Below are 19,253 nucleotides of genomic sequence, written 5' to 3' on the forward strand. Positions count from 1 at the left end.
ACAGTCGTAACTCAATGACGCGTACGATGATCGGGGTCAGCTGCAGCTCCGAAGTGAAGACTTTTCAGTGACTGAAGACGTCCAACACTGTCTTGGCGACAACAACTTGCTTAGCTCAATTCAGAAAGCGATATATTATTTACGGTGCTCATTAACAAAGGAGCTCGAGGCGACAGCCGCCGAATCCAAGTGCGACACACCCTTACCTTACCATCCTGGAGGAGGGTGGTGGTGGTGGTGCGGCGGTGAGCAGGGCGGACCGGGCGGAGGGGGCGGACCTTCGAAGAAGACCGGAGGAGGTGGCCCGTGATGGTGGTGGTGGTGGGGAGGCGAGAACGGCTCTGGGGGTGGCGGGGGCGGAGCGTACACTGGCGGAGGACATCCCGGGCCGGGGCCGTATCCGTACGGCGGCGGGCCCGGGGGCGGGTACTCCATCGGCGGTGGAGGCGAGTGTCTTCCGCGGGGAGATCCTGGGTATCCTCGATACATGTTTGCTGTTGCCTCGAAGCTTGTGTTGTTCGGTGAGGCGAAATGCGTTGTGAGCCTGAAAGAACCGAGCGCTCTGGGAGAATCCTTGTGTAGCTGCAGCGTACGACGCTGTCGCAGCAGGAGAGCCTAGGAGCGGGCATGTTCATGCGACGTGCTAGCCGCTACGGTCTCACGCCGATGATAATCCAGTCGGCAAAACACATTGGCGCTTCTCTGCGCAGAACCTGATCTAGACCTGATCTACGAGGCCGTGAACTTCAACCAGGACGGTCTCTCGTTGGGACGACTTCAGTGCGTGTAGTACTAGTATCAGTTTGCTAGACCTTTGTGTGAAGCTTTTGTGCTTTTGCGCGTTAGGAACTGAATGGTTAAAACTGAAGCATGGCAAGTTGTTTCGTTTGCAGGTACATATTGTATATTTCATGACGACAGAGCGGCGCTCGAGGTTGCCCTCGAGCTCAACGCGTCCGCACTTTTCGGGTTATCTTCCTCTGTCTCGAATCCTGGAGCGATGGCGCGCTTACCAGCCACGCGGAGGAGGAGGCCCACGGTGATCCGGTGGGGGTCCGTGGTGGTGGTGCGGCGGGGGTCCGCGGTGCTCTGGAGGCGGCGGTCCATGGTGGTCCGGCGGAAGCGGACTGTGGTGGTGCGGGGGCGGACCGTGGTGGTGGTGCGGCGGGCTGTGCGGGGGCGGGCCGTGGTGGTGGTGCGGCGGGCTGTGCGGGGGCGAGTGCGGGCGGCCGAACATAGCGTCTCCTGGGACCTTGACTGTCGGTTGATCGGCAAATTGAGGAATGACCGATGCGTGGTGGCGTCGCTCTGTGGCGAGCACTGCAGCATGTCAACGACAATTGACTGTCCAGCACGAGTTAACCTACACTCTAGAGCTACGTTGATTGGTGGAAAATATTTTGGCAAATCAATTCGCCGCGCGTTTACGGGACACGTTCTCAGGCTGACCTGAGCGTCTCTCACAAACGTTTTGATACCAGTTACCTGCACGTACCGGTACCAGAATCCAGCGGTGGAGATCTGCACGCAGTGCAAGCGAAAACAATGGCCGGATATCAGAGCGCAGATTATTTCCACCCGCCCCCCCCAAGTCTTGTCACAAGACAGGACAGCAGCAACCGTTGCTGAGCAACGACTCCGAATGCCTACCGAAGCTGGATTCTGCTTCCGAGTCCAACAGACACAGCTGCCAATAGCTCCAACCGGCCAGCCTTTTGTCTCGTTTCAAAGCGGATACGGTGTTTGCATCCAGGATGATCTTTCTCTTCGTAAGGCTCACATCGCAATTTGCTTCTTACAGCACACACGGATTACAAGCTTTACCGAGAGAAGTCTGTAACGATGTTCCACTGGCTAGGATCGCCGCGTGGCAGGCACTGCTCCCACCCCCCTCCACCAGTCTTCTATGCCCCGGCACCACCCCCACCGCCGCCGCCGGTGGTGTACACAGCGCCTCCAATGGTGTACGCTGCGCCTCCTCCGGTTGTCTACGAAATCCCTCCTCCCGTGTACTACGACTGTGTGCCGCCTCCACTGCCGCCGCATTTCCACCACCATCATCACCACGGATGGTAATAACCCAGAACTACCTAGACAAGATGCCATCCAAAAATCCATAATTGAAGTACTACAATATATTGTACTATAAATTACGAAAGCGTGTTTTAATTCAATCCGTCGCTTGTTGCCGCCGAAGAAACAGCGCTGAGTCATCAAGAACCGCGGTTACAGTAGTCGCGCCAAGCCAGCCAGAACCTGGCCGGTTGCGGTTTCACCGACGTAATACGCAAGCGCCTGGCGCTATTCCTTCCTCAATGCCGAGAATCACCCGCGAAACAAACCTACAAAGCTGCAGGCGTTCAGCCTCTCAGACACAATTTTGGAGCTAGCCAGAGCAGCGACAGCTTTGAGCTGAGTCGCGGCACCAATCACCTCACACCCCGCTTTGAAACGAGGCAAAAGACTGGCCGGTTGGAGCTATTGGCAGCTGTGTCTGTTGGACTCGGAAGCAGAATCCAGCTTCGGTAGGCATTCGGAGTCGTTGTTCAGCAACGGTTGCTGCTGTCCTGTCTTGTGACAAGACTTGGGGGGGGGCGGGTGGGAATAATCTGCGCTCTGATATCCGGCCATTGTTTTCGCTTGCACTGCGTGCAGATCTCCACAGCTGGATTCTGGTACCGGTACATGCAGGTAATTGGTATCAAAACGTTTGTGAGAGACGCTCAGGTCAGCCTGAGAACGTGTCCCGTAAACGCGCGGCGAATTGATTTGCCAAAATATTTTCCACCAATCAACGTAGCTCTAGAGTGTAGGTTAACTCGTGCTGGACAGTCAATTGTCGTTGACATGCTGCAGTGCTCGCCACAGAGCGACGCCACCACGCATCGGTCATTCCTCAATTTGCCGATCAACCGACAGTCAAGGTCCCAGGAGACGCTATGTTCGGCCGCCCGCACTCGCCCCCGCACAGCCCGCCGCACCACCACCACGGCCCGCCCCCGCACAGCCCGCCGCACCACCACCACGGTCCGCCCCCGCACCACCACAGTCCGCTTCCGCCGGACCACCATGGACCGCCGCCTCCAGAGCACCGCGGACCCCCGCCGCACCACCACCACGGACCCCCACCGGATCACCGTGGGCCTCCTCCTCCGCGTGGCTGGTAAGCGCGCCATCGCTCCAGGATTCGAGACAGAGGAAGATAACCCGAAAAGTGCGGACGCGTTGAGCTCGAGGGCAACCTCGAGCGCCGCTCTGTCGTCATGAAATATACAATATGTACCTGCAAACGAAACAACTTGCCATGCTTCAGTTTTAACCATTCAGTTCCTAACGCGCAAAAGCACAAAAGCTTCACACAAAGGTCTAGCAAACTGATACTAGTACTACACGCACTGAAGTCGTCCCAACGAGAGACCGTCCTGGTTGAAGTTCACGGCCTCGTAGATCAGGTCTAGATCAGGTTCTGCGCAGAGAAGCGCCAATGTGTTTTGCCGACTGGATTATCATCGGCGTGAGACCGTAGCGGCTAGCACGTCGCATGAACATGCCCGCTCCTAGGCTCTCCTGCTGCGACAGCGTCGTACGCTGCAGCTACACAAGGATTCTCCCAGAGCGCTCGGTTCTTTCAGGCTCACAACGCATTTCGCCTCACCGAACAACACAAGCTTCGAGGCAACAGCAAACATGTATCGAGGATACCCAGGATCTCCCCGCGGAAGACACTCGCCTCCACCGCCGATGGAGTACCCGCCCCCGGGCCCGCCGCCGTACGGATACGGCCCCGGCCCGGGATGTCCTCCGCCAGTGTACGCTCCGCCCCCGCCACCCCCAGAGCCGTTCTCGCCTCCCCACCACCACCACCATCACGGGCCACCTCCTCCGATCTTCTACGAAGGTCCGCCCCCTCCGCCCGGTCCGCCCTGCTCACCGCCGCACCACCACCACCACCCTCCTCCAGGATGGTAAGGTAAGGGTGTGTCGCACTTGGATTCGGCGGCTGTCGCCTCGAGCTCCTTTGTTAATGAGCACCGTAAATAATATATCGCTTTCTGAATTGAGCTAAGCAAGTTGTTGTCGCCAAGACAGTGTTGGACGTCTTCAGTCACTGAAAAGTCTTCACTTCTGAAACGAATGGAGCTGTAGTTGGCCCCAATCACATTGAACAGTAGGTAGGATGGATAGAGTTGTGCCTGTTTTAGAGATAGTACTCGTCGTTGAAGACACTACTACCGTTAAAATGGACTATTGACAACGCTAATTGCTTGGCTGAACGCCCAATCTAGACACTCGTTTCGGCAGTCATCCAGCAGCTCCAGGTTACCGTACCGGTATTCAGATTACGGTATTCTGCAGCAGGCAACTGCACGTCGGGCTCACCGGCAAAACAAGCCCACTGTTTAGAACGTACCAAATTTAGAAATGGCAACCTACAGTGTGACACCCACAGTTGTGTACATGTTATGTAGACTACAGTTCCGCAAGATACGCCCACGTTTGTCGCGTAAACGCAGATTTGAACGATTTTTACTACTTACGTTTTGTATACTTTTGAAAAACAAGCCCACCACTCACCGCCAGCCATAGCCTGCAGCCAGTAGCCAGTTTCTTCGGACTTAAGCTCACACAACCCAAGTTTCTTCATCGCACTCACACGGAGGCCGCCCCTACAACATGGACACCCCCTTCCAGTACCACATCGAGGATGAAGGTCTCTTCGTCCTCGCCCACGTCATGAAAGTGACATGCGACGAAGAGACTTGCGTCCTCTGGTGCATGGAGGTGGGTCTCATCGACAGATCGAAACTCTGCCCACTTTGCGGGGCCGACATGAAGCCATCGGTTGCCCGCAAGCGCTGGCGGTGCTCTCGTCGTGCGGGCACCAGGAGGGTAAAGAGGTGTCTCGTGGGATGCTTACGAGCTCGTTTTTAAACGAGACCAAGTTGAAGTTGCACCATGCCGTGCGGTTACTTTTAGCTTGGTGCATGCGGCTGTCTCAAGTCCAGGCTTCTGAACTAGCGGACGTTTGTGAGCGTACCGTGCGCGACTGGTACGCGTATTGCCGGTCTACGTGCTCCAAGGAACTACTGAAGGCAGAGTTCAAGGTATTGTAGCTGTTCTGTTGCTCCATGTAACTTAATGTTGCGCTAATGTTGCACTAATGTTGCGGTATATCGATCCATAGATCGGAGGCGAGGGACATATAGTGGAGATCGACGAAACTAGCCTGGCAAAGAAGCGTAAATACAACCGAGGCCGTTGTTACTAGGGGTTCTGTCTGTTCTGAAAAGCTAGACTCCTACCTTGACGAGTATATGTGGCGTTCCTGGTTCGTCCCTCCTAAGGCCAGCATAGGCCAGTACCTAGGTGGACTAGTTGTAGCTATAATCAGAAATGAATAATTTTAGGTTGCCATTTCTAAATTTGGTACGTTCTAAACAGTGGGCTTGTTTTGCCGGTGAGCCGCACGTCGCGCAACCATTTTTTGCTGTTTGAGCCAGGGCTGCGTCATGTGAAAGGGTTAACCCACGCGCGTTGCCTCGATTTTGCCTGATATCCGCACGATGTGCATGTCCCAGTGCACAATTCTCTTCCGGCCTGCACGTTTTCGTAGAGCTCACAACTCAACTCGCCACGTCAAACACACAAGCAAATCAATCCGAATTGACCTCGAGCCCAAGTCAAGACATGTTCTCCTGGCCAGGATCTCCGCGTGAACGAGGCTGCCCGCCTCCCCCGCCAACAGGGTACTACGTTCCAGCGCCGCCCGCACCGGTCATCTACGCAGCGCCTCCACCACCCCCGGTAGTGTATGAGATTCCTGTCCCTCCTCCTCCGGTCGTGTACGAGGTTCCGCCTCCAGCCCCGGTAATCTACGCGGCACCGCCACCGGTTGTCTACGAAGTCCCGCCCCCCGTGTACTACGAGTGCTCGCCGCCCCCCTCGCCGCACTTCCACCACCATCACCACCGCGGATGGTGATCACGGTTAACCGCACATCCGTTCGCAACCAAGGCAAATGTGCCATCAGTAAGAAAAAAAATACATTACATGAGTAACCATTTTGTAGCTAAGCAGCACCTTGTTCATGAAATTCATGGATCCCCATGGCATTGGTAATCAAAAACAGTGGCCTCAAAGAAGGGAGCGCTCTGGCATGTCACTTGTTGAAAGTTTGTCCACAGCAGAACCATCTTCGATTCCAAGGTCGGTGTCGCACGGTGGGGCCCTGCACGAGTCGACTATCGAAGCGCGGGGCAGATTGCAACCAGCTCCAAGACACACAAGCTAAGCTTATAGCTATCGTAGCGATCGTCTATCAGAAATATGGACCAACCCCGCGGAGACGGACACCGTCGTCACCACTCTGACTTTGGTTTCCGCTTGCCTCGCTTCCCCGACCTTCGCGATTTTCCGGGGCTCGCTGACAATTTGCTTCACCCCCACCGCCACGCAGAGCCATCGCGGTCTCCAGGAGCACGGCCGCAGCACTGGCACTACGTGCCCCCTCCACTTTGCTACGGTCCTCCCCCTCCACCGCCTCCACCGCCATACTCGCCGGACTACTCGCAGTTTGTGCGGTATTCCGCGCCGCCCCGACAAGATCCAACGTACGTGCCGAAGCCCACTCCGACGGAGCGTTCGTCCCCAACCGTGACACCATCCGCCCCATCGTCCGACGAGAGCTGGAGTGAGAGCCTCCCAACCCCGTCGGCACCTCTGGTTGATCGCATGTAGCGTTAGTTCGCACAACAAGCCAAGCGTGCCATGCAACGTCTCGAAAGGATGAAGGAAGAAAGGCTATCATGCAGTTGATCAATGACGCGTACATACCAAACCCAAGCATGCACTTCAAGTCGCAGTGTCCGGCAAAAAACGGCTGTCCCTCGTGGAGACAGGCTGGAGGACAACAACGTCCCTGCCAGAATCCATCCAGCGGAATCAGAAACTAGCCGTCTGAGTCGGCCATTAATCGATTCGATTTGCCGTTGTCCATCGCAGCAGCACATCGGAATTCTTCCCAGCCCCAGCAAGCGGACACGGCACAAGCAGCAGCAGCAGCAGCAAACTCAAGTCGATGTACAACCAGCAGCAGCACCAACATCCGCCCGCGGGCCAAGCGCCGCCACTGCAGCAGCCGCAACAAGGGTACTCTCCCCAGCAACCGCCTGCAACCGCGCCAGCGCCTCAGGCTGCTCCGTACCAGCACCCTCCTCCTGCCGCACAGCCCGCGTACCCGTACCCTCCCCCCGCTGCTCAGCACCCGTATCCGCCACAGCACGCAGCATATCCACCTCCGCCCGCCGCCCATCACCACCCAGGCTATGCCTACCCGGCGCCGGCGCCGCACGCGTACCCTCCCCCTCCAGTGTACGCTGCGCCGGCGCCCGTGGCGTACCCCGCGCAGCCCGTGTATGTGGTGCAGCCGGGCGTGCATCACGCTCACCACCACCACCATGGCCACCACGGGTATGGGCATTACAAGTACAAGGGATACAAGCGCAAGGGGTTCGGCGGGATGTTCGGCTTCGGTGGGCACCGCTACGGGCACCACAACTATGGGCACCACTACGGCCACGGATACGGACACTACAGGCACAAGGGATACAAGCGTAAGGGCTTCTTCAAGTAGGCGGTGCTTCTCGTAGGCGGACACGCGGTTGGTAATTGATGATAATGCACAAAGGAGTCTTGGTCATGATGCGCCTCAACGATTGGGGTGGTGCCAGACATCACCCCCCTTGATCGAACTGACTGGTCGTTGCTAGTGCAGCAGCAATATCTCCCAGGAAGTCGTCTCTCTCTTGGACTAGCAACCAGCGTTGAAGGCATGGCAACCGTCCGTAACGGCCTGGGCCTCCAGTGTTGGTGTTGGTGGTGCCGATGCAAAGACAGCGGAGACCGTTAGACACCGCCTTTCAACCGCCGTACCCATCTCCCATCGGCTGGATCTCGGTCAAAACTCCCTGCGACGTGTGCACACTTGCTCCGAGTATGTCGCGCGGGTGCAACGACCATACAGGTCCGGACATCTTCCACCAACTGCTTGAGCGAGGCGCACTGGGCGGCATTCGCACTTGTGCACTCGACCCCTCCGTCCACCCCGTTGCAGCCATGCTCAACGCGTTGCACATGTACCCGTCGGCGGCGGTGCTGCTGTGGCTCTGGGGCACGGGCGTCGTGCTGCAGGTCATCGCTCTGCTGGGCTGGTGGGCCTATTGCCACGAGCGCACAGCCAGATCAAGACGCAGCCACCGATACCGTCCGCTGCAGCACGATCCGGACGACACCGCCGACTGCGCGACCACTGCCAGAGATCGGCGGACGTCGGACGACGTGCCGGAGCTCAGCACGAGACGCCATTCCACTGCAACGCCGGAATGCGTTAAGGAGGACGAGGAAGCAGCTCAACTGAAATCCAAACAGGCGCGGGCAGGCGCTGAAGACGAAGAGGACGAGGACGACGAAAGTGACGTTCACCTGTTCAGGTGGAGGCAACTTGCTCTACGCTCTGCGGTTGCAACGCTGCTGCTGGCGCTAGCGACTGTGGTCACAACTACCATCGTGCTCAAGCTGCGCACGGGGTCGTACGTCGAGCAACCGTACGAATGGTACTCGCTAGAGAACACGGGGAAGCGGCAGTTTGAAGCTACGCACGCGCTGCCGGTCAATATCATGGAGACTTGCAAGTTTCGTGACGCCATGGCTGACTACACGGAGCTTCGAACGATGGACGCGGTTGTTGAGAGGTACAAAGCAGGGAAGAAGCAGCGAGGAGACGCCATGGCTCAGCGCACGGTAGTGCACGTGGTGCCCTTCGACTACGATCATGTGCTCGAGTTGAATCGGGATCAAATGGAACCTATCGTGGAGCCGCTACCAACGTCGTGGACAGCTTCCAGCTCGTCTGGTGACAGCGAGCGGGACGCTGCTACAATTGTGACGTCGGGGTTTGTGAAGGCGCGCCCCGTGGACGAGATTACGCTGTTCCCGTACTTGTGGCATGATCTTCTCGGACCATACTTCGACCCGCGTGTGGAGTCGCCTTCTGGTGAACCCTGGATTCGCATGGTTGATGCACTGAATCTGGAGTTCCGCGTGATTCACAACGCACACGAGCTGCGCAGTTTACCAGCCAAGAGCAATCTCTTGGTCGCAGCGCAGTCGCTTGATAGCGTTCACCGCGTTTTTCAGGGCGATGTTCTTCCGCCCGAGCCTCGTGTAGGTTTCCTTACTCTGGCGAACGAGAACTGCAACAACCCCCAGCCCGAGCGCTTCTTGGACAACGCAGCAATCAAGTTCGGTCTCCTACCCTACGGCGACTGCGCGTTCGTGGATGGCAAGCGATATGCGTCACTCCCATTGGGGCCAAGTTTCGAGCACGGATTCCCTCTGAACGCGCACCACCTGAATCCACCTTCATCTCTTGCTACTGGTATCGGACGCAAATTCTTGCTAAATCTCATGGTGAGCTGGACTATGGAGAAACCTACTCGGGTGCAGGCTATGATGTCTTCACTGCAAGTATGCACAGACCTAGAGCGTGCGACGCGAGCCAATTCGCGACGCTGTGTTATCGAGCACAACGATATGCTCTTCAAGGTTCTGCAAGCTGTGGACAAGCGACTGGGTACTGCTTGGCGCTGGTACTTGTCGGCTGCACCTGCGGCCTACGTATCAACGCTTCAGCAGTCGGTGTTTACTATCTGTCCGTTAGGGAAGAACCCAGAGCAGTACCGAATCTGGGAGGCGTTGTCTTCCGGATCGGTCCCTATCGTGGAAGAACTGCCAGCGCAATGCCAGACTCCTGGGCTGTTTTACCACCCGTCCTACCCAGATTCGTGGCGCTGCGTTCCTGAAGATGTTCACGGTGTTCTTCGCCGTTTGAACGCGCCCGTGCTGTTTGTGAGCGACTGGAAGCGTGATCTCCCACGGCTAATGAGCCGGTACTTCCGGAAATTGAACAAGGACGGAGAAGTGATCTCAACCGACTCGGAACTGGACGAACAGGAGTGGGGAGAGTGGACCCCGACAGATGAACTGTTGGCTTTGCAAGCACGCACGCGTTCGTGGTATGTGGAGCTAAGCCTCCATTTGCAGTCGGACCTCATCGATAAGGTCATGACGCATTTTGCTGAGAATAGTTAACGTTCATGCGGATAGATGAATCACATTATTTAGCATGCAAGAGTAGTCCCGCGTGTTGAAAATTGATCGGTTAGTAGCGCACCAGAACCAAAGATTGAGCAAACACTTCAAACGCTGCACAGTCATTTCGCCTAGGTCACGTACCACCTCGTCACTTACTCGACGTGCACTACTTCGGCCTCGCGACCGGAGCACTAACGACCAAGTCGATAAGCAAACCTTCTTCGCATTTTTGCACTCATTCAGGCGAGCAGTGCTCACTTGCAACAACTTCCGACTGGCGTGGGAGCTCACTCAGCTCAAGTGGTGAGTTGCATCACGTCTAGGTTGGATGACATCTATAATTCATAATCGACTTCAACGGAGAGCTGGGGGAAACATCCAGCGGAGGAGCAGCGTTGTGTAAGCTGAGAGACTTGTGCATTGTGTTCACGCACAACGCGTTGACTTTGACGATGGTGTCGGTGACACTAGCCACCGTTGCCGGCGTTGACGCCATGCAGCGGACCATATGCAGATCATCATTGGGAAAGTCTTGACTCCCAACTGCCTCGATTTTAGAGTCGGATCATGCCATAAGTGGAGTTGAGCAATTTGAACACCATTGTAGTTTAAGCTGGTTACCCCAACGCTCATCTCGTTCGAGGAACATTGTCTTGGCGCGCCATTCACCAGCGTCTTCACCGACTGCGAGAACATTGCGTACACGAGTCAGAAGGACGTCCGCTGCTCAAATGCGGAAGCCGTGCTGCTCACCGAATCCCTCTTCTACGGCGAACACGTCTTCCAAGCGCACGACGTCGCCTCGATTGCTGCCTCCCAATGTCATCCACACGTTCAATGTGCTGCTGCTTCGATGGATGGTGGATGAAGTCACCGGCCACTGCTCGTGGTTCGCCGCCAGCGAGGAGCACTGCCCAGCGATCGACTGAACATGCACTTCAACTTGGTTTGTAGCCATGTTTTGCCACGTGGAGCCGTTTTTTACCTCAGCAATAGTGGTTTCAACAGGGTATAAATAATAACAGATACCTTCTCCCACTTCCTCTATCGACCTTGGACAACTTCAAGTATGCAGAATAGCAGTTTCCACTCTTGTTAAAGTGACTCCACCCGATTAGTTCCGATCGTTTGTGAAACCGCCAAACCGCACAACAGGCCAAGAGCTCCGCAGCAAAAGGCAACAACCATGGCGATGCAGTCGCTGGCCAATGCGGCCTACATGACGTCCTTCCTCGCGGCCAAGGCGGTGCCCGTGGTGGCCGTGGGATCGTCCGTCGTGTTCGCCATCTCCCCGTGGTGCGTCCGCCCTCTCCTCTCCCCCCGTTCACTGCGCAACGAGCGACTCGCCTGACGCTCCCTCTCCGCTGAACCTACAGGCCCACGGTCGCCACCATCCGCCGCGCGCGCAGCACGCTGCAGTTCTCGTTCGCGCCCTTCTTCTTCTACTTCGTGCAGAGCGTCATCTACACTCTGTACGGCTGGACGACGGGCAACCCCGTGGTGGGCGGCACGTCGCTGCTCGGCGCCGTGCTGGGCTCGTACTACGTGCTCGTGTTCTACAAGTACGCGCGCGACCGCACGCAGGCCACGAGGATGCTGACGTCGGCCATGCTGGTGATCCTGCTGCTCGCGCACCAGGTGGTCACGCGCTCGCCCGAGGAGACGCAGATGCTCACGGGCATCCCGGCCAACATCCTGTCAGTCTTCACGGCCGCGTCGCCGCTGCTGCAGGTCAAGAGCATCTTGCGCCGCAAGGACGCGTCCTGCTTGCCGCTGGGCATGTCGGCCATGAATGTCGTGGCCGGCACCATTTGGATGATCTACGGCATCATGCTCGGCGACCCGCTGGTCATCTGCCCCAACCTGTTCGCGCTCACCATGGGCACGATCCAGGTGTCGCTCATTCTGCTCTACCCGGGAGGCAAGGACGTCAGTGCTACTGAGTCGAAGGCCAAGTCGTCGCCTCCGACCAAGCCGGCGAAGAAGAAAACGAGCCCCAAGAAGAAAGCTGAACACCCGGAGTGAAGTAGAGACTGAAAGAAGATACAACACTGGGCGAGGGTGCTGCTCTTTTGATGGAGTAGCTAGTATTTTGTCGCGGTGGAGAGATGTAAGTGAAATGCACTCGATCTCTCACTGCCTGCGATGTTGCACACATGCCTTAGTTTATTTTAGGTGGCAGACTCCTAGCTTTCTCTGCCCATTTTTGTTCTCCACCCCGATTGCTGTCCAGCACAGAATCATGATGGAGCCAAAGGACTTCGTGATCTCTAACGTGGTATGCTCATGTGCTTAAGTTATCTTCGAGAACCTCGTGAACTAATACACTCGACGTTTGCAGCGTCACGGTGAGATTCAGGTTGAGGTGTTCGTGGCAGGCGACGGCCTCAACTACCCGAAGAAAGGCCAAACAGTAGTTATCCACTACACAGGATATGTACGTCTGGGCTGAAATGGTTCTGTTTTGATCAGCGATTGCTTACCTCCTCTATGGATGGCATTTCCCAGCTTCAGGACGGCAAGAAATTTGACTCGTCTCGTGATCGAGAGAAGCCTTTCAAGTTCAAACTTGGTGCTGAGCAAGTTATTCCAGGCCTGGATGAAGGCGTGGAGCGCTTGTGCATGAAGGAGCGCGCCAAGCTATTCGTGCCTGCTGACAAAGCTTACGGACGGAAAGGGTTCCCCGGGCTTGTGCCGCCCAACACTAACCTGATCTTCGATATCGAGCTCCTCACATTTCGTTAATACGGTGAGCGTGCTGCACCTCGGTAATATCTGAAACTTCGTCGGCTACTTAACTACCAGCAAAAAGCTCCCTCTTCTTGCGCTCGAACTCTTTCTTGCGCGTCAATTGAGCCTCGCGTGCGTCGAGCTTGGTCTGGATGCTGTGAAGCTGCGTCATATGCCTCTCAGCCACCTTTTGCGCTTTCAGTTCGGCTTCACGCTGCAATGCCGTGAGCTCCTCGTAGAATTGGGCCGTCACAGGAAGTGGCTTAGCGAACTCGTCCTTGATCACTTTTTGCATTCGCTCACGATGCGCCTTGCTTTCACTTTTCGCAGCCCGAATAAATTCGTCCCTCTCCTGAAGTTGTTTGCTGTGGCGAAGTGTGCCTTGTATTTGCCGCTCGTTGCAGATTTTCCTCCAGTTCAGATGCGCAATCCGCTCTTCAAGCGAGGCAAATGCCGTCGGCGAGGGTGACTGCTGCATTTTTGCAACTCCTCTGGACACGAAAATCGCAAGTGGTCGACCTTGACAAGGGCTCGTCGCTCTTCACACTACTTCCCTTCGTCCTCATACCCAGGATCTGCAGGAAACCCTTTTTCCTACATCAATCAGGTGTGTCCTGGGGAATATTTTTGGATGCTTGCTCGTCTTCAAGTCACTTGCCGGGATTGCCGTGCCTGATGTTTGTGAATATTCGCGGGCTGTGGTAGGATTCAATGACCTTCATGGGTGCCAATAGCCTCCGAAAAGCCAGGAATGGGCTTTTCCAGAACATACCACACCATTCCGGCGTCTATCGTGTCGGTCGGTAGTTGTGTTGGTGGGGATTCCAGCATGTGGGTACCAGCCACCAATGATTCGTTCTCTGTTGTACCTTTGGCGTCGCTTTTGGTTGACACAGCAGCTAGCGGAGGCTCTTGCGATGACGACCGGTTACTTCCCGCACCGCTGTAGATAGCAATGTGGTGCGTGCGCACCGCACCCTTATCCTTTGGAAGTCGAAGTTTGAAATGCTGTTTTGGAAGAAATCCAGGTATGCGCGTGGACTGCCGCTCCGCAAGCAAAGCAATATGCAACTTGGTCGCTGGAAGGGCACTGCAGCGCTCACCACAAAACTCGTTATTAGAAATCTCATTATGTTAGCACGACTGCATCCCACCAAACATCCTTACCGCGAGAAGGTCTCCAGTGAGTATGTGTGTAGTGCTCGTAAAAGCTTCTGCACGCATAATCGCACCGATTTCTCTCTTGTCATCGGCGGCGACGGAGGTATCGAAGTCTGCGATAAGTCCTCCAGTGAAGCATCCTCCACGTCAGTCTGCGGCGAAGCTGTAGTCGACTGTGACGTGTCGTGCACCTCAACCTCAACCTCTTCGAAATCGACAACCACAGCCTCCCGAGGACTCATCATCGAGGCGCCAAACACCAACGCAACTGCAATGCAACAATGTCCAACCCAGATCAGCACCTCATTTAGTGCCAACGGCCCAACTACGGCAAAGTTCCGGGTCAAAACTTTCACCTCGCCGCGCGCCTAGCGAAAAAATCGCGTCCAGATGCTCATCGAACAAGAGCTCGGCCGCCTCCACACACTTGACCGCCTTCTTGATGCCTCCGCCCACGAGCAGCCTGGCATTTGTCATGACGACACAAAACTCAACATGAAACTTCCCTTTTCCACTCATGAATTGAATGGAGAATTGCCGCGCACCTCCTCCTATTCCCTCCCACTTGGCCCTGTTGCTGCTGCTGTAACCGGTAGCTCTCCACGATCCGCTCCAGCTCATCGTACAGACTGCGCGACACCAATTCCGACACCTAATTACTACCAAATAACGCCGCGTTCACGCGCTTTTAAACGCACCACGGGATCTGGCCGCGCATGAAGAGCAAGTACTTGGCCAGCTGCGCCGTCATCGCCGCGCGCAGCTCCCCGTCCAGCCGCGTCTTGTACGTCACACGCAGCGCCTCCATTGCAGAGTGTTGCGGAACTTGTGGTCGCTTCCTATTGGCTACTGTAGCTATAGATGGGACTTGAAGGTTTGATTTGATTGGCTGCTGAAACTTGTTACAACTTTCCTACCGTGACAACCCTACTATTGAATTTTCTACCCTGGGCGGGCATGGAGGTGGCGGCGCACGTGGACGACTACAACGCGTCGTTCCGCGACACGGTGTGGCTGCAGTCCTTCCCGCTGAACGCGCAGACCGTGCTGCACTACTTCGCGCTGTCTCCGTTCTACGACCGCTCGTGCAACAACGAGCGCCTCAAGATGCAGCGCCTCGCGCTGGACCAGCTCAAGAACCTGCGCGGCGTCGAGTACGAGCTGCTGCCCAACGCGGCCAAGCAGCTGCCCCAGCAGCTCTTCATCATCCGCAAGCAGCGGCGCAGCGGCCGCACGCAGGTGGAGCCGCTGGCCATCTACTACGTGCTGGACGGCACCGTGTACCAGGCGCCCAACATCCACGCCATGCTCACGTCGCGCCTGGTAGGGAGGAGGGAGCTGCGCTGTTAGTGGCAGGATCTGTAACTAGTAGACTTATGCCTTGTGATCTCTGCTGCTGGCTGCCGCAGAAAAAATGCAGCTACAGGGTGAACAAGGCCTTCCACGGGCTGGCGGCGGGCGTGCGCTTTAGCCCCACGGAGGGCTACGCGTGGGACTTCAGCTCCAAGGACAAGAAGGAGCCCGTGATCCCCTCGGAGCGTGAGTCTTCAGTTGCGTGTGCAGACTATTTGCAAGAAGTCTTGTGCTAATTTGTCGTTGTTGGGTGTGTTGGTGCGAGCAGAGCTGCAGCTCAAGCTCAAGCAGAAGTACGAGAAGATGGAGAAGCAGCGCGAGAACTCGGCGCGCGTGGACTCCATCTTGATCCAGCTGATGAAGAAGCACGCGCCCGAGATCGCCGAGAAGCTGGAGAACAACAACGCTGCTGCTGCAGCAGGGGCAGGAGCACCAGGCGCAGAGGATCCCGCGGCCATAAAGCGCGAGAACGACGCCGCGGCCGGTGCAGAAGCTGCCAAGCGCCAGAAAGTTGCATAACCATACTAACGCAACGCGACGTTGTTTCCTCATTCCAACTTGTTTTGCTAGCAAAGCAAATGATGAAGCTATCAAGGTGCGCGCATCGCTGACGCACAACTTTCTTGTCAAAACCACGCGATGCAGGTCAACGGTGCCTACCGCGGCAAGTTACTGGTCTTTCTTGTTCTCCGGCTTCTGCTCCGGCTGTCCGTACTTGCTGCGGACTTGGTCCATCAGCCCGCTGCCGTGTTGCTTTCCGTACTCGATCTTCTCCTCGAACTTGTCGGCCGCGCCCTCCAGATGCGAGTGCAACTTCTCGCTGGACGGCACCTCGCGCGAGAGCATCATGCGTGGCTGCTTCATCTTGTTCACGCTTGCATTCCACTTCTTGGGATAGCGGCGACGCAGCATTACCAGTAGAACCAAGACGAGCAGCGGGATACCAAAGAACGCCACGTGCCGAGCGCAGATGCGATTAGTCGGTAGCGGCAAGCAGTACTCGCGCTCACCGACGTTCTTGGCAGCCTCGGAGCTCTGGTGCCACGTGTCCTTCGCTTTGCCACCGGCAGCAATCATTGACTCCTGGACGCGCGCCTTGACGTTCTCGACTCGCTCACCAAGCTCGGTGATCTCAGCGCTGAGCTTCTCGCTCGCCGTCTTGAGTGAGTCCATCACGGTGTTACTAGCGGAGTCCGTCGGGACGGGGGCAGAGCTCGGAAGTCCAGTGGACTCGCGCGTCGAAGCTGCGGTCTCACGCATCACCTCGTTCATGTGCTCCATCTTGCCTCGCGCGTATTCGCCGAGGTTGCGAGCGTCTTCCTGGAGCTGCTCCAGCGTGCGACGGCCGCGGTCGCCGAGGTCATTGCGGCGACGCATCTGCTCCGCTTCCGATAGTATCTCGTCCACGGCCTCGGAGGCCGTCTCTTTGGCTCCGTGCTCCTTGGGCTTGCGGTTCTTGTTCATGTTAGCGGGCATCTGCACCATCTCCCACTTGGCTTTATTCCTCCCCGGACTTGGTCGTTAATCTGCTCGTTGCAAAGTGTCCAAGCCAACGTTGTTCAAAGAAGCTTGGGACGAGAACACGCAGAGAAGAAGAAAAAAAATCGTAAGGCTGCAAAAGCCTAGCAACACCGACGCAGGTCCCATTAAGAGACAAGAGGGGAGAAGGGAGAAGAAAGCGCCTAACGGTGGCATCCTGGTCACCAGCCAACTTCAACTTGCCTTTTTCGTGGTGTGTGCCACACCAGCCACTTCCTCTCAATCATTTGCGAGCCACTGATCGGTCCTCATCATCACCAAGATGGCTACACCCGCCCCGCCGCAGCACCCCGCCTTCTCATCGCCCGCGCAGGTGGACGCCGTGGCCGCGTGCGCGCTGCCGAACGCGCTCTTCTCCGACGAGGAGGGCGGCGCCGAGGAGCCGGAGCTGCCGCTACTGGCTGTGGCGCAGTCGCAGCTCGAGGGCAACGTCTGGGGCGGCGGCGTGGCGCTGCTGGACGCCGCCTCGAGCGAGCGCCTGTGCGAGCTGCAGCTGGAGACGGGCGTGGGGGCGCTGGCCTGGTGCGGTGCGGACGGAGACGTGCTGGCGCTGGGCTGCGACGACGGCGACGTGCGGCTCGCCAAGCTGTCGACCGACGTGACGTTCGCCTTCGTGCCCATCGGCACGGCGAGCGGCGGCGACTCAACGGCGGCGGCGGAGGACGCAGTGGTGACCGGCTGGGGCCACGACGACGTGGTGACGGGCGTCAGCGCCTCCAAGATCGAGAAGACGCAGCTGGCGACATGCAGCTGGGACCTCACGTGCGTTAATTGAGCTCCTGGCTTCTGTTGTGGAGGTCAGCGAGTTGACGAGTGCTGTGTGCTGCAGGGTGAAGCTGTGGGATATCGCGGCGGTGGATAAGAGCGTTGCCACGTTTGAGGGTGTGCTGGCTAGCTGGAGTTAAAGTGTGGGAAGAGCAGGAGACGGCTGATGAGGTGGTGTCTTTTGTCTGCAGGGCACACGGACTTGATTTGGGAAGTGGCGATGAATCCGGCGCACGCTCATTTGCTGTGCTCGGCTTCGCAGGACACGACCGTGCAGGTGTGGGACTCGCGTCGTCCTCAGAGCGCGGCGCTGATGGTGGCTACGCTGCTGCCTGCGCTTTCGGTGGATTGGCACCCGAAGCAGGCGACGGTGTTTTCCGTGGGTTTGGAGAACGGCACAGTGTGCACCTTTGACGTGCGCTCACCGCACACGCCGCTCGCTCGACGTGAGACGCACGCGGCGGCGGTGCACGTCGTGAAGTACTCGCCTTACCATGACGACCTGCTGGCGACGGGAGGTGACGACGGCAAGTCCTTCGTGACTACCGACAGCTTTTCATCGGATCGAACTGCAGGCAGCGGTACCCGTCAACTACTGCTTAACATGGAGCAAGAAATGCCTCACCGCGACTACGTCCGTGCTCTGGACTGGTTCCAGCTTGCGTCGACGACGACTTCACCCGTCAACAAGAAGTTCGATACGATGCTTGCGACCGGCTCATGGGACAAGACCGTGCACACATGGAGCGTCGAAGACTACGCAGCGAGCACGTCGTCGTCACCTGCTGCCCATGGAGTGAAGATGCCAGCAGCACCTCCCGGAGTTCCGGTCCCGGTTGCGTAAGAAGATGTATAACAACACGCTGAGTGTCGGGTAATTCACTTATTCATTCGTATACGGATTACTGAGAGAACGCTGGCTACAAAACACTCGAGTCAAAACCCAGTGTCGTTGGGCTGATTGCTCTTAAAGTGTAGATGGATGAAAGTTTTTGGTGCACATGCATCCTAGTCAACTGTTTGTTTGCCTGCTGGCAGGGCTTACATACGATTCCATAATACGCGCTCAACGTTTTCACGCAATATCCAGCACCAGTGGGTGATATTTTAGTAAAGTTTATATCCATCGTTGCGTAAACGGCAAACTGTGGGCGGCATCTTCTACTGTAGTTTTTCCAATTCCCGGTAAACTACCGTAATAACGACTGTAAGCGCAACGGCAAAGCTCCTTCAGCACAAATCATACTGTCTCGCCACCAACTCCGTACCACACGTTACTTTATTACCCCAAAACTTACTGGCAAATGTTGTTTGTAAAAACCAAAAGTAAATATCATTGATTTTTAGTTTTTTTAGTTTAATGTGCGTTGCAAACGACGTACGCGACTCGCACGTCATACATAGTACAATAGAAGGCGAAGTGAATGATCGGCCTCTCTATTGGGCAGAGCTTTGTGTCCAAAAATGTTGGGCAGATCTTTGTGTCCCGAAAGATCTTCGTAATGCACTCTTCGTCGCCGCCAGTGGTCGAGGCGGGTTTGACACCAAGCAAG

The 19,253-nt window shown here is 56.6% G+C and overlaps 9 protein-coding genes across 10 annotated transcripts; 6 read left to right on the top strand and 3 right to left on the bottom strand.

Annotated features, from left to right (window-relative positions):
* Positions 1-7,078: 7,078 nt before the first annotated feature.
* Positions 7,079-7,633, top strand: IUM83_10257 (uncharacterized protein; the record flags this gene model as incomplete). Its single annotated transcript, XM_067934749.1, has 1 exon — positions 7,079-7,633. The coding sequence occupies one exon, from the start codon at positions 7,079-7,081 to the stop codon at positions 7,631-7,633; it is 555 nt and encodes a 184-aa protein (XP_067793122.1).
* A 482-nt stretch (positions 7,634-8,115) lies between these two features.
* On the top strand, positions 8,116-10,149 carry IUM83_10258 (Transmembrane protein 5; the record flags this gene model as incomplete). Of its 2 annotated transcripts, XM_067934750.1 has the most annotated exons (2): positions 8,116-9,468; positions 9,536-9,541. In XM_067934750.1, the coding sequence occupies 2 exons, from the start codon at positions 8,116-8,118 to the stop codon at positions 9,539-9,541; spliced, it is 1,359 nt and encodes a 452-aa protein (XP_067793192.1). The 2 variants fall into 2 exon arrangements, with proteins under 2 accessions (XP_067793192.1, XP_067793193.1); XM_067934751.1 differs by having other exon boundaries at positions 8,116-10,149.
* Positions 10,150-11,338: 1,189 nt separating this feature from the next.
* On the top strand, positions 11,339-12,177 carry IUM83_10259 (fkbp-type peptidyl-prolyl cis-trans; the record flags this gene model as incomplete). Its single annotated transcript, XM_067934752.1, has 2 exons — positions 11,339-11,448; positions 11,529-12,177. 2 exons carry the CDS (start codon positions 11,339-11,341, stop codon positions 12,175-12,177), a joined length of 759 nt encoding a protein of 252 aa, XP_067793016.1.
* Positions 12,178-12,394: 217 nt separating this feature from the next.
* On the top strand, positions 12,395-12,897 carry IUM83_10260 (putative FKBP-type peptidyl-prolyl cis-trans isomerase; the record flags this gene model as incomplete). Its single annotated transcript, XM_067934753.1, has 3 exons — positions 12,395-12,430; positions 12,494-12,589; positions 12,661-12,897. The coding sequence occupies 3 exons, from the start codon at positions 12,395-12,397 to the stop codon at positions 12,895-12,897; spliced, it is 369 nt and encodes a 122-aa protein (XP_067793220.1).
* A 49-nt stretch (positions 12,898-12,946) lies between these two features.
* On the bottom strand, positions 12,947-13,177 carry IUM83_10261 (uncharacterized protein; the record flags this gene model as incomplete). The annotated part of the gene is made up of 1 exon (XM_067934754.1): positions 12,947-13,177. The coding sequence occupies one exon, from the start codon at positions 13,175-13,177 to the stop codon at positions 12,947-12,949; it is 231 nt and encodes a 76-aa protein (XP_067793204.1).
* Positions 13,178-13,590: 413 nt separating this feature from the next.
* On the bottom strand, positions 13,591-14,851 carry IUM83_10262 (MAD2L1-binding protein-like; the record flags this gene model as incomplete). The annotated part of the gene is made up of 5 exons (XM_067934755.1): positions 13,591-13,972; positions 14,050-14,311; positions 14,400-14,506; positions 14,589-14,672; positions 14,742-14,851. 5 exons carry the CDS (start codon positions 14,849-14,851, stop codon positions 13,591-13,593), a joined length of 945 nt encoding a protein of 314 aa, XP_067793203.1.
* A 149-nt stretch (positions 14,852-15,000) lies between these two features.
* On the top strand, positions 15,001-15,915 carry IUM83_10263 (putative mediator of RNA polymerase II transcription subunit; the record flags this gene model as incomplete). The annotated part of the gene is made up of 3 exons (XM_067934756.1): positions 15,001-15,366; positions 15,453-15,582; positions 15,665-15,915. 3 exons carry the CDS (start codon positions 15,001-15,003, stop codon positions 15,913-15,915), a joined length of 747 nt encoding a protein of 248 aa, XP_067793110.1.
* A 150-nt stretch (positions 15,916-16,065) lies between these two features.
* Positions 16,066-16,677, bottom strand: IUM83_10264 (putative Late embryogenesis abundantlike protein 1; the record flags this gene model as incomplete). The annotated part of the gene is made up of 1 exon (XM_067934757.1): positions 16,066-16,677. One exon carries the CDS (start codon positions 16,675-16,677, stop codon positions 16,066-16,068), a length of 612 nt encoding a protein of 203 aa, XP_067793207.1.
* Positions 16,678-17,197: 520 nt separating this feature from the next.
* IUM83_10265 (Methylosome protein 50) lies at positions 17,198-18,544 on the top strand (the record flags this gene model as incomplete). The annotated part of the gene is made up of 3 exons (XM_067934758.1): positions 17,198-17,697; positions 17,765-17,817; positions 17,892-18,544. 3 exons carry the CDS (start codon positions 17,198-17,200, stop codon positions 18,542-18,544), a joined length of 1,206 nt encoding a protein of 401 aa, XP_067793206.1.
* Positions 18,545-19,253: the final 709 nt, after the last annotated feature.

The sequence above is a fragment of the Phytophthora cinnamomi genome (genome assembly GCF_018691715.1).
Source record: "Phytophthora cinnamomi strain GKB4 chromosome Unknown Contig30, whole genome shotgun sequence".
Classification (NCBI taxonomy): Eukaryota; Oomycota; class Peronosporomycetes; order Peronosporales; family Peronosporaceae; genus Phytophthora; species Phytophthora cinnamomi.